General features: G+C 39.1%; 1 protein-coding gene across 12 annotated transcripts in view; it reads right to left on the bottom strand.

The window, feature by feature from the left end:
• The window catches only part of CLASP1 (cytoplasmic linker associated protein 1), a 260,558-nt gene that overhangs the window by 82,862 nt on the left and 163,476 nt on the right, over nucleotides 1-14,220 (bottom strand). For 3 of the 12 annotated variants that reach the window (XM_035726556.1, XM_035726557.1, XM_035726555.1), the window contains 3 exons: nucleotides 12,546-12,593; nucleotides 3,871-3,975; nucleotides 1,583-1,609 (listed from right to left, as the gene is read on the bottom strand). In XM_035726556.1, coding sequence (XP_035582449.1) covers nucleotides 1,583-1,609; nucleotides 3,871-3,975; nucleotides 12,546-12,593 — 180 coding nt within the window. Of the gene's footprint in view, nucleotides 1-1,582; nucleotides 1,610-3,870; nucleotides 3,976-12,046; nucleotides 12,071-12,545; nucleotides 12,594-14,220 lie in introns of all 12 variants that reach the window. The other 9 variants (XM_027588558.2, XM_027588561.2, XM_027588562.2 and 6 more) reach the window with 4 other exon arrangements.

Genomic DNA, 14,220 nt, shown 5'->3' with positions numbered 1-14,220 from the left:
ATAAAAGAACATCAAATATCATAAAAGAATGTTTATACAAAGAAGAATTACAGGTGGAGTTCTACAAAAATGACAGTAAAATTTCTGATTCAAAGAGCAGGCTGAGTACAAACAGCTCCCTGTTCCACAGCAAATTTCTACAAATAATCACAAAGGTGTTTGTTTATTGTTTCATTTTTTTATTCTGTAAGAGCTGATATGTGAAAAATTTTAAGTATAACCACTGGAAGAAGAGAATTATAACAGAAGTTTCTTAAACATTAGTTGAAGAGAAGAGAATAGATCCAAGAACATCCCATTAATTTAACAAATGGAAGAAAAGGAAGCAGGAAGATAACTAGAAACATGGTAAATAAAAATCACAAAATAAAATGGTAGGAATAAACTCAAACATATCACTAATCATAATAAATGTGGCTGGATTAATTTCATCTATCAAAAGACAGAGATTCTTGGATTGGCTTTTAAAAAAATGAAACTCAACTGAATGTTGTCCATAAGAAACAAACAACATACCTAATACAAAACAATAAGAGTGAAACAGCATTAAAAAAAGGACAAAGGATATCTCATATTGATAAAAGAATCATAGTCAATGAAAACATAATAACCATGAACCTTTATGCTCCAAGTAACACAGCTTTGAAATATAAAACATAAAACTGATAAAAATATAGGGAGAAATTCAAGTCATAATTATTAATGCACCTCTAAGAAAAAAAACTAAAGAAACTAATACACCTCTGAAATTGGCAGAGCAGTCAAAATTATACAGATATGCATAAACACACAAACCACATACACACACGTACAACAAACAGAAGACATTCTTTTCACTTTTCCACACATATTACAAAAACCAACTATGTACTAAGCTTCAAAGGAAATCTCAGAAACCTACAAAAATAGAAATTACATAGACCACATGCCGAGATGTACACAAAAGAATTAGAAATTAAAAACAAATCATACAGTTAGTAATTTTTATAAATGAGTAAGTGGCTGGATAGCTATATAACCATTTTTCATGAGACAACATTCTTTCTTTAACAGCAAAACTTTAAAGATCACATCAATACACCGAAATACACTCTCCTTAAGCAGAGAAGGCAATAAAATTCTCAACCATAAAGTGCATGTTATTATGTACCAGAATAGAATGAACCAGAGATAAAAACCCTTAAAATAACACTTAACCTGGAAACACACACCTACACCTCCATCATTCAAATTAATCATTAAGGTGACCACTCACAAAAATTAGGATTTTATAATGACAGCTACAGTTTAAAGTGAAATTCATTCTAAAAATCACTGGTACGCATCACCATGAAGAACCTGTCTCAGGATTTATTAATCTTATGCCCATAAAACTTTGAACACCCAAATGAACTACTAAGCTGTGTAAAAGGAGAAAAGAAATCCATTCCAAACTCTAGAATCTGAACACAGAGAAAAAATGCAGAAAGATTAACTAAGCTCATAATAAACAGAGAAATTAATATTGTGCAAGGAACATGGGACATGGGGTTAATAACGCAAAAAAAAAAAAAAAAAAAAGGCAAGAAGAGAAACGGCTTACCACCAGCAGGATTAGCAGATCTGGATCCTTGATTATGAGAGCAGACCAAAGGACAGGCAAAAAGTGGATTAAAAGACAATAGTACAATACAGAAGGTCAGCATGCAACACAACACAAAAATGTCTGTTCACAAACACATTAGCAAAATAGTTTTTTCTTCTAGGTCTTTTTCCTCTTAGTCTACTTTTGTACTTATGTTTATTTATTCACATCATACTCTATCAGCATTTATTTCAGGTCTGTTCATGAAACACCTAGGAACCTACAATGTGCCAGGCGGAGGAGATGAAGACAAGCGTCTTGACCTCCGGGGGGGGGGGGGGGGGGGGGGCACATCTCTCTAGTTCTGAGGAAGTGGAGAGAAGTGACTGCATCCTACTCATTTATGTATCCCTACCACCTTAACTGGTGCTTACCACATAGCAAGTGCTCAATAAACATCATGAATTCAAAGAAACTGCTACTAATTAGTTTCACCTGAACATCCTATGCCAAATCCTCAAATATTTAAACATCAATCTTCACATACTTAAATCCTCAAATATTTAAACTATGCTGTTAAGGGCCCTAAATCTAATTAATCTAATGTTAATGAAATCTACTTATTATACCAGGACTACGAATGCTAGTATATCTACGTTTGTAAAACATATGAATATGCTCATATTTACTTCCTATTAAAATAATTTTTTTAAATACTTAATTTATATGCCTAAGTTTAAGGTCCAGTCTTGATTACTGGCTGGTGTTTTCTCCCTTCCTGTGAGTGGAATTTAGTGAATCAAGTAAAACTGAAGACTTTTAAAAGTGGAGCCCCAAGCTAGGGTGCACTATTTCTACAAGACTGAAGAATTAAAGCCCCTTGCCCTCACCCCCACTACAGAAGGAAAGTAGTCTCCACTATCTCCTAAGCAGTGAGCCAGGCTACGGGCAGGAACCCCTGCAGAGGCCAATGCCAATAAACAGCAGACATAAAGAAACGTACAGTACCGTTCAACCCTCCCTCTCCAAGAAAGGAAATAACACTGCACAGCTAAAGAGCTAGACATTTTTTTTATTAAACTTTATTTTAACATACTAAGCCATATTTTGAGTCTTGAAATCTTTGTCAAGAAAAATTTCTGCGGTCATGACCAGAGTACTATATCCGTCTGTGGCTCCAGGCATCACTAGGGTTCAACAGAACAACCCGAGCCAGGACAGTGTTCCCAAAGTAGAAGCTACTGGTCTACATACAGATGCACACCCTATGTTGTGTTGCATATACCTGTGTGATACACCAGAAGCATGCATTTCTGCATCAGACAAGCCTGGCAGCAATGTATCACTGATGTTACACTTTCTTTTTGGAAAGGTATTACACTTGCTTAACATGAGGCCTAGAGTTACCAGAGGGACATGGGAGAGTATGTGAGTTCCCAAGGAGCTGAGAAAGGCATTCTAAATACTAAGGAGAACCTAAGATTTGGCCACAGACTCTCTACATGAGCCAGACAGCTCCTGAGGCCACAGAGGAGGCAGACACATATGGGCTGGGGAGTGCTGCGCAGAGGGACCGTGTGCAGCTCCCAGGGAAGCGGAGCCTTCCTCCAACATGCTCACCCTGCCCGGGAGAACTCAGACACCCAGCTCTATGCACACAGAGCGAGCAGGGGACTCAAAGGCAAGTGTGGCTGGGAAGTGAGACACCGGGGTGGTTCCTTAGGGCGATCTGAATACACTCCTTCCATCTATGGCTGCTTTCATGGCCGATGCTAACAAGCCAAGTGACTCAACATGTACAGACAAGCAGTAATGGAAGCGAGAGCAGCTGGGCAAAGCGGGAACCCACACTGGCAGGAAGAGAAGAGCAGGCTGCAAATGTTAGAACACAGGGTTAATGGGGAGAGCTTTTAATGGATTTGCTTACTACCACTGAAAGAGAACTCCACGTTAAAATAATCCCCAGATACTGCTCTTAAATTACATCAGAGGGACACCTTATCAACAGTAAAATGGGTCACAGCCCAGGTATGTCTCAATTTGAGATGCTTAAGGGAGAGAAACCACGTTTTAATGTTTAATGCTTAATAATACAAAATTTAAATCACCTGGCAAGGAGACAAAAGTATCCTGGAATACTCCATGTTGTAAGCTTACCCAACAAACATCAAGACTACTCACGGCAGCTTAGAGCCACACAAATGTGTTTTTCCCCTGAAGTAATGAAAATACTATCAATTTTTCAACTGTATAATGGGCTGTTGAACAAAACTGAGATAACAGAGAGTATAAAATATACTTCTTACGCTGGGACTGTGAAACCACTTTGGCGCGGCTGCGGCCTCGACTGTCAGGTGTGGTGGCAACATTGGTGGCGCTCCCAGAGCTCTGCCGTCTCGTGCGGATCCGACCTGGAAGATGCAGCAAAAACGGTGTTTCCATCGTGTCTTCAGTCAGTGTGACCTACTCAAGAAAACCACGCACACCAAGAACAAGCGGCACTGATGGGCCACCTGCAGGGGCGCGGGTCTTCCTCCTGTGCGGTCCTGACCCAGTTCCCTGTGTGCACACGCATGCGCATTCCATCTACACACTCAAGTTCTACAGATACATTAGCAACTCCTGAGAGTGAGTCATGAACCTGGAAGGTGCTTCTGTTACAAGTATTCCAGCATATTCTATTTTCCAATGAGGAAGTGATATCCACTTGAGAATTTTTTTCCACAATTTTTTTCACATTAAACTCTCTTACCTACAAATCTGTCAAATTTCCAAAGGCAGAAAATATTAGCTGTCATCTTATGAAAAATACTACAGGAAAAAGAGTAAATGCAAAACAAAGCAAAACACAACAAAAAAACCCAAAACCCTTAACTCAGCAATCAAAAGCTATAGCACCCTGGAGAATAAATGTGTTTTGATATGTAGCATTAAACTTCTATTTTAAAGCACGTATGCCAACAAGTTTCTAGGCTGCAAAAGATGAAGACAGAATCAGCAGTATAGGAGTAGCGAGAGTAACGACGACCTAAAAATAATGGATGTCATAGGCATTTATGAAAAGACTTTGTCACTGTAAGTAAAGCAATCTGTTAATTCCCATTATTAAACCATGAAACCTCAAAAACAAAAGTGAACTCAGAAATGCAAAATCATCGATGATGAGACTAGTATGGTTAGAGACTAAACTTTTTAAAATTCAGGGCTTCTTTGGTTTCGGGTGGGCACAAAATGCCTCTCCTGCCATAATTCAATCAGAACAGCAATCTGATATGGAAAACACAAACCAATAGAACTCGCATTGGCATCTTACATTGCTCAAAACCATTTCTACCTCATCATTTAAGAAAGATTACAGAAAAGGAATACAGGAAAACAAATCCTAAGACTTGAAAAAGGTTCAGGAAAGGGAGGTACGGAGCAATAAAAGCACTGCTTTAAGAAAAAAGTTAAAACTAGAAAGAATCAGTAATTTTTAATAGCAGTTTAAGCAAAGATTCACAAATTCTAGAATCTGTAGTAAGAGTTTTATATATATATATATACACACACACACACACACACACGATATTATACTAACAGCTGTATATGTGTGAACTTGGAATCCTCATAAGAACATATAATTATTCCCATATTACAGATGAGGAAAGAGAGAAACAGGAGGATTCATGAATTTGTCCAAGGCCACACCACTGGTTTAGCTACCTGTGCCTGCCTGGCTGGCTAGCTGGCCTATGAGGGAGGACATTTTACTTTCCTAAGGAAGTCACCAATCCAAATCAAGGCAGTCACCAAGGCAAAGCGAACATGAAAACCCAACTGAATCTCACTTCCTATTTTAAACTTACTGTAAAACATTTAGGTCACAAAAAAGATATTTTAAATGAACATCCATACCCATTCAGCTTAAAAAATAAAAATCTTTGCTAGCGTCCCTGTACCCCCTATTTTCTCCCAACATTTAGTAACCTGATCCTAAACCCAGCATTCATCATCCCCTTGCATTTCTTTGAACTTTTAATATAGTTGTATAACCACAAAACAGATGGCTTTATTTAATATATTTCAAATGCTTTTAATTATATCACAGGGTATATATTCTTCCAAAACTTATTGTTTTGCTCAACATTTTGTGAGGTCATTTACGGAAATGATTTTTCGGTAGGAGGTAAAGGAGAGATCCATTTTATTTTTTCCATATGACTAACCAACATCCAAATAAATTTTCCTAACCCCTTTCTTACTGATCTACAAAGCTGTCTTTTGGCATTTTACCAAGTACTTAAATACATACGTAGGCTTGTTTCTCAATTGTCTACTCTGTACACGTGTCCACACCGGTGCAACATCAAAATGTTATGATGAGCTTAAATAAAAATCTTGCTAACTGGAAATCAGCCCACTTTTTCCTAAGGCCTTTGCTCTCTTCCACATGGATCTAAAGATACAGTTTAAAAAGACCAGTTGAAATCTTAACTGGCATTATGTGGAATGCAGGGTTAATTTGAGGGATGGGGGGGTGGTGAGATAACTTTATGATATTGATCTTTCCATGTTTTTTCCTTTATTTCACTTTCTTCAATATCCTGTAACAAAACTTTATAATTTTTTCTATTACTCAATTTTTATAGACTTATTCAAAGGTGCCTTATTTTTATGACACACTATTTTTTATTTAAACTATATTTTCTAACTTCTTGACAAATGTAAATGTAATTAATCTTTATATTTTGATCTTGATTCTGGGAACTTTGCTAAACACTTGTTAATTCTACTAACTTGTATGTAGATTATCTGGAGTTATATAAATAGAATATCATCTACAAACAAGACTTCAGTTTTTTCCCTTCAAATTCTACCCTTTCATTTCTCTGCCTTTAACCCGCTGTCTCGGACATGTAGTATGCACCTACCCGGGTAGGCTTTGTTACTTTAAGCCACGTTAAGAAAAAAAATTCTGGAATTTCACAAAAAGTAGGATATTTCAACAGACTAAGAAAACTCCTTTTCCTAATTGTTAAGAATCTGCCAAAATGTTTGTTGCATTTTTTGATGCTTTCTCGGCATCTTCTGAGAAAAAAGGATTTTTCCCTTAAATGTGCTGAGCTTCACCAGGAAATTTCTAAGCTATTAAACCTGAGATAAACTCCCCTGCTCATAATGTACACACTCGCATATAATGCCTCATTTGTACCTTCTCTGGTTTAGTGCTAAGGCTACCCCAGCTGCATTAATGAGTGAAGTAGTCCCACTTTCTCTTCTTGGAGTTTATGGAAGACTGGGATTATCCAATTCCTCAAATAATTTGTATTTCTTAATCCTGTCTAGTGAATGTTTAATTCCTATTTCATTAACTTTTACTCTTTATTATTTCTTTCCTACTGTCCTTTGGGTTTATTCTGTTCTTTTTCTAACAAATTGGAAACAACCTCCTAATTATTTCTCTTCTAATATAAACTTAAGGCTATGAATTTTCCTCTACGCACTGCTTTTGCTTCATTTCATAAGGACTGATATGTAGTTCAACATAATGTGTTGCTTTTAAAAAAATTTTTTTCTAGATCCCATTTGTTCATGTTTTGCTTTGGAAAAGTTAAGTTGGATCTGTACTTCACACTTTACACCAAGAAAAACAGCAAATGAACCTAAGATTAAAATGTAAAACATGAAACCACAAAAGTTCTAAAAGAAAACATAGGAGAAACCCTTTGTAACTTGTAATGGCAAAGTCCATTCTAGTTATGACTTAAAATTAAAAGCCATTAGGAATTCGTTAAGTCTGACTACTTAATTTTTTTGTAAAATCTCAGTATGACAAAAAGAAAACTATGAGCAAGTTAAAGAAAATGACAAATTGGGAAAAAAATGTTTACAATTCATATCACAAAGGGTTAATTTCCTTAACATATAAAAGGTTTCTAGGAATCAACAAGAAGTCCACCAACAAGCAGTGTGCTGGTAAATGTTTAACAACTGGCAGGGGGCTGGGAAAGGTTCCTGCAGATTTGTGTTTTCCAATTTCCTTGGTGTTATTCCCACCATGGCCAATTTCCAGCTACTGACATGAAATCAACCAGATTACAAAATGTCTGAAAATTTAACAACTGGCTGTCATGAAATAGTCAAGACAGCTCCAACACACCACTGCCACAACCCAATAAAGAATGGACAAAAGCTAGGAAAAGACAGTTAACAGACAATAGAAATGGCTCGGGTGTATGAAATATTGTTCAGCCTCACTCAATAAGAAAAAAAATTAAAATGACATTAAGAATGCCATTGTTCTAACACCTATCAGAGTGGCAAGAATCTAAGACTGTGCTAATAGTCTAGCGTATAGGAAAAGAGGCACTCTCATTGGCATGTTTTAATCTGCGGGAATTCTGAGGAAACAGATTTGAGTGCCTTCCTCTATAGAAGCTCACTGCTCCTGTCCAGCACCCTTCATTCAATTCATCAGACACCACAGATGAGAACTGAAACCACAACTTATGTGAGAAGAGAGCTCAGTTGCAAATGAGGGGAGATTGGTTTTTTTCCTCTGGCTAGGACAAAGTCAAGAGATACCATGTCAACCTGAAGATAAAGAGGTTTTGTTCCTAGTACACCTTTTCATGGATCTATATAGCACCTGGACAATGCTGGCTCAATGCCAACCTTACCTCTCCCCTGAGGGGAGCACAATGGCTTGTGCTCACATGTGTCACTAAGACCTCAGGGCACCCTTAAAATCAATTTTGGGGAGTTAAAAGGGCCTTTTTGTGTTATACTCAGATAAAGATTTCTTCTGTAAGGAGAGAGTCTGTTTGTTTGTTTTCCCTATATTAATTTGGTGATATTATTCTAAGTGCCTATATACGCCTTAAAGAGATGATATAAAATACTCCATGGTCTTTAAGAAAAACAAAATCTACTCAATAAATGCAGCAAAGCATAAAAAATATATTTAAGTTCTACATTATGACCTGTTATTAACATTCATATTCATTCATACTGTGTTATGACAGAGACAGAAAGTAGACATGAAAGAAAAAAATGTACATAAAACAAATAGAAATAAGAGGTATTAGAGAACTAGCCAACAGAAAAAAAAAAATTCTGGAGATGGACAAGAAACCAGCACACCCATCCAAAGAAAAGCAGACCCAGAAGAAAACAAAGACCTGGAAGAGAGCAGCCTTTGACTTTCATGGAATGAAGACGGAACATCCATACCGAGTAGCTTTTTAAAAGAGCTGCTGAAGAATTTCTTTCAATCACACCACCATTCTTCTAGAAGAGCCCTCAAAATGGGAAATAAAACCTGTGCACCCAGTTTAACTTGCAGGCATGGTTTTCCTACATTCAGTCCAAGCAAGGCAAATTAAAAAAATCACTTATCAGACAGCTTCATGTCACTAGGGTTTCTGTCCTCCTTATGTTTCCAAAATTTCAGGCAATTCTCAATTTAGAGGTTATAAAGATTAAAAGGTCTTGTAGGTAAATCTCCACTCATCACACTGGAGCCTTTTAGCATACATATCTGCTTTACAATCTCATGGCTTCGGGGCACTATTAAACCAACCTCTACTCATATGTGGCAATTTTGATAAAATCAAAATTTGGGAAGTTGACCCCTGATAAATTCTGTTACCTACAAGTACCATTCCCCCAAAGGAACAACTTTCCTCGTGTTTTTTAAAGATAAAGCTAAAAGAAAGTTAGCACTCTTTTACTCTGACATACACCTATTTTTTTCCCACTGTGTAAAAAAGCCAATCATTTAAAATTCAGAGTTCTTAGATAAATATATAGCAATACCAAATGTTTTATGTCCCGGTAAAACTGAACTAAAATCTAAGTTTCTTTTCCTGAAGAGCAGACAAGGCTACATGGTACTTTTTATTTTGTAATTTTAAAAACCACCAATGGGTAAGCACAGACTTTCCCATGAGTGCCAGAACCAATGACATAAATGCTTCCTTCTAAATCCCCCCAAATTATGCAAAGATAACCTGGAAATAAACTTTTGTCCACAAGAGGAGCTTCTGTTGGTTCTTCACAAAAAGATATTTTTTGACTAGTTGTAAATGTGAAAAATGCTACTTAATGGGTATGATAAAGAAACTCCCAAAGGAGGTAAAAGTATTTTCTCCATTCCTACCCTAATTAAGTGGCCAGAATTCAAATGCACTGTCTGAATTTTGACTTTAGAGCATCCAACTATAGATTCCCAGTCATATCTTTGTCTCCTACTGATGAAAGCATCTGTCTCTTTTGGTCTCAGGAACTAGACAGGAAAGTACTTCACAGGCTTACTATTATTAACAAATTTTAAAAAGGCCCATAAGGAGTCCAAAAATTCAATTTTAGTGTATGTGCTGCTGAAGCGAGCACAGGATTCCAAAAATTCAGACAGGAAACTCAGGACATGATATTTACTATTTACTGCAAGTCATGATGTTTCCACGCCTTTTCCTAAGAACCGCGTGTGGCTTTTCTGAGCACCGCTAGGTTTCAACTCCTTCACAGCCAGGGTATCCTAGATGCGCTGGAGTCTGTGGTCCCCCTGCACTGTGTCCTTTCCCTCTCGTGGGCACTCGAGGCCTGAAGGTCTGATGTCCCGCCCTTGACAGCCTGCACAGCCCTGGGATGCAGAGAACAAGGCTCCCCGGCTCCCCTCAACTAAGGCTGTCTTCCACTGGATTCTGAACCCTGTACAACGAAGGGCCCCCATCTCATTATCCCACCTTCCCTACCGGAAGAACCAGAAAGAGATGCCTCATCCTTAGTCTCTGACACAATAACTGAGTAGGCAATCTTCTGAACTTGCTCTGTACCAGTAAGAAGAAAACTGATAAAAAGAAAGAAAGGTGAAAAATTCCTAGTGCTGGGAGACCAGCAGGCTGATTTCAAGTCTGTCACACAGGCGTATGAAATAAGAGCATCTAGAAAAAAATACAATCTCCCTTGGAACGTCTTCCCATTCCATCTACATTCCAGAATTCCGTGCTCCACTCCTCTTCCATCTAGGCTGAAGAAATGATGTAGGATCGTTTCTTTGGAAAGGAGAAATGTACAATTACTCGTTACGGGCTAAAAAATGCATAAAGTCACACCCAGCCCCAAGAGTCTGCTACTCTCACGGAGGTCCTCATCATGACATAGGCTTCTTGTCCATTTTCCATTTGGGCAACTTTTCACTTCTCACACTCGTCCACCCCAGAGAACCACCCATGGGGCTTACTGAAGATTCAGATTCCATTGCTCCTTCCAAACTGAATCAGGATTTTCGGAGGGAAGGACCCAGGACTCTGCTCCTTTAGCAAGCTGCAGGTAATTCTTATGATGAGGTTCAGTTTGAAGAACAGGGACCCTGGGATTATGCTCATCTTTAAAAAAAAAACTCCATTCCTAATTTTTCCTTTATGAGTCCCTGAGGAACTAGTATATTGATTAAAAGTACTGTGAACTGCACATATAAAGATAGAACCAGTCCACTTTGCAGGCTAGCCTTTCAGAGTAGCTAAGTAATGTATGCAAGTAAACTAGCAGCTCTTAGTTGTTAAATCATTAGGCTGAGGGTTGGTGGGTCTAAGCCACCAAAGCAGATGAGGTTCCTCTAAATTTCAATTATTTGAGGCATTATCCTGCTTTCCAGCCAGACTGTGCAAAGGGATGGTCTTGTCTAGCATGTGCTAATCAAAGACCTGTACAGAGTGAAATGGTTAGGTCTAAAAGTCAAAAAGACAATGCAAACTCAGGAGGAACTACTGGAGAATGGCATAAAAAGAAACCAAAGTGGATCTGGAGGCGTGTTTTCTTTCACCATGCTAGATCTTGTGTGTAGCACCAAACACAGCACATAGAAGGCATTTAATACACGGTTGGCGAGCGGAAGAATGAGGGTTGATGAATGAATGGGGTATGTGTCAGTGATACAAATAAAAATGACATCGTATAATTCAGTAGCATCTTTAGGGAAAAGTGTTGTTTAAAATTTCTATAAATTACCTGGTAGAAAACTGTTACCAGCCTTTCACCTAAATAAATGACACTGAATTTATTTTCAAAACAGGAAAGGCAAATCCTGAGAGGCCCACAGAAGCACAAAAGTAAAGAGAAAGAAAAGAGGAGGGAATGAGAGCTACGAAGAGGGTGCTTCGGGCGTAATAAAATCTGAGACGAGCAGCCCACAGGATGGCAGTACACAACGTCTTGGCAATGCTCCTCCCCGGGGGTGGGCCCGGGGGCTGGAAACCACGTACAGCACACGTGAGGGACAAATTCACCAAAACCACGACAGAACACAGAAGGAGAGGAGAACTCAGGTCAAGGGAAGGCAAAGAGCCAGGGAAACAGAATGAAGAAGAGTGGGAGGGGAACGTGCAACGTGTCATGCGGGGACCTCGGTGAGGACGAGTGGGCACCAGGCAACACTCAGTGAGCACAGAGGACGGGTGAAGGCGAGACACACCTCAGTCACAGAAACAAACTGCTTACCCTCCGCTTTAGTGGAAGTACCGTCTTTAAGCAAATTAAAAAACAAGGGAAGGGATAACAGGGAACAGTTAGTAACAGTAAAAAAATTAAAAAGCAGAATGTTATTAGCTACTAAAAAAGCAAAAGTACAATTTAAAATAAAACTGAAAAAGAAGTTCAACAGCAAAGCAGATTCTGAAGCGAGTAAGTGCGCCTTGTGTTAAAATCGGCTTAGTATTATGTCGCTTTTGGCTTTTGGAAAACAAAACGAAACATGGCAAACCCAGGGTAGTGCCTCGGTCGATAGTATGGATTTTCTGTTTGAGCCAATCCTCATCCTCTTCAGAGTTTCTTTTTCTTAGAACCAAGTACCAGCAGCGTAAGGGGGAAAAACCAAAAACTAAAGTACTGAAGAGTCACCCAAAGGACAGAGGTGAGTAGGAAGCTGACAGAAGCTGGCTCTAGCAATGGCGCCTATCCCAACCACATGGTGAGCAGCAGAGGCTGTACAGCGGGGTACCTGCGTCAAGGCCTATGGACTCCGTATCTTCCCTCACGTGTCTGGACTCTAGAAGTTCGGAAAAGGATCGTCAGCTTTAATGCTACACTTCTGCACAGATGTAACGTGCCAACCTAAGTAGTAATCATAACAATTTCTCAGTAGGATTATGTTAAATTTCCAAGGGTTTTTGTTGTTTTGTGGTTTAGGACATGAGGCAAGTAGGGACAGATGATCTCTCGGGAGAGAATGGAATATTCCAGTCCTGTTATCTGAAGAGCTAATGAGGGGCTGAAAATTTATCCTCGGTGCTTTAAGAGGTCAATTCTGTATCATCAGACCAAAAGACCTGGGTGCTTTTACGGGCACCGAGGGAATTCTACATGGTCCCTATTAAAATATCCCAAATATGCACAGAAAAACAAAGACTACTGAGTACTCTAAAAGATGAGTTTTACTCAAATTTTCAAGCAATGAAACAAATACTGATGACAAACACTCAAGGCAGATAAAATGTATTGAAACACGAGTACATACTTAAAAACTGACCTAAAATGAACAGAGCTACTCCACCCTGGGAGAGAACCATCCTGACTTCCCCCTTCCTCGATGACTACATACCAACCGAACATCATAAACACTCTGATGTGATGCCACAGTACTAAAATGGTAGAAAGGGAGAGCACTTAGGGGGTTCCTTCCCTATCAAAAGGTACCTATGTCTGAGGTAGTTCCCTAGAGAAACAAGACTAACTTAACTGACTTAACGTTCCAGAACACACACCTCTCATGTTGTAATGCTCCTAGCACAATCTGTTTTTTCACCTTACGTGATTAACAGATTACGAAGGACTTTTATATCCTTTCATTTATCCCCTACGTGTGTCTGAGCTGGGTGACTACTACCACAACTAATTAGTTGGAGAAACCAGCTTCAGAGACTGCGTGGCCCGTTCAAGCTCACCAAGCTCATCAGTGGCAGCCCAGTAATCTTCTCTTGCTGCTCTCTCACTGGGCTTCCATGCTCAGAACACTTTTAGAACATTAGTTTCAGAAATGACTTTGGAATTGGTTTGTAAACCACATAAGTAATTCAGTCTCAATGTTCCATGAAGCTTAAATTGTATGTATTCAATTTCCAAAATCCAAAATAAAACCAATCTGGCGAAGTCTCAAGATTTTGGCTTGAACGACTTGGCTCAAACAAAAATAAAATGTAATCAATTATCAGCCTTACATATGGGTGTTCGGTTGTCTGCTGAAAAACTGACCTACCATTCTGTCAGATATGAATTCTTTTAAAAATAATTTTTTAATCCTTTGGCTATTGCTAGAGTAAGTACACTTTCCTCCCAAGGCGACACATGGAAGACCAACACCGTTCTGTGGAATATGGTTATGTTGGCTAGTAAATCCACCCCATTTCTCTAGAGATGCCCCTTGTTGTGGCCCCTGCGTGCCGCACCTCTGCCACCCGTCATTCTCAAATTGGGAAACACCTAACTACGACAGTCTTTGGGGATTCCCTCACAAAACCCTCCGACTCTGCCCCCCACCGATGTCACGAGGGGGAAAAAAGCCAGCTCTGGCAATAGGGGAGGTGGCGTAGGTGCTGGCTGGGCTGCCACGGAAGGGGGGAGTGAAGCTGAAGGATGTGTTCAGTGTGACACGCCATGTGAGCACCCAGGTACTTACT

Source organism: Zalophus californianus, chromosome 3, assembly GCF_009762305.2.
Source record: "Zalophus californianus isolate mZalCal1 chromosome 3, mZalCal1.pri.v2, whole genome shotgun sequence".
NCBI lineage: Eukaryota > Metazoa > Chordata > Mammalia > Carnivora > Otariidae > Zalophus > Zalophus californianus.
This window is presented reverse-complemented; position numbering and strand designations above follow the sequence as displayed.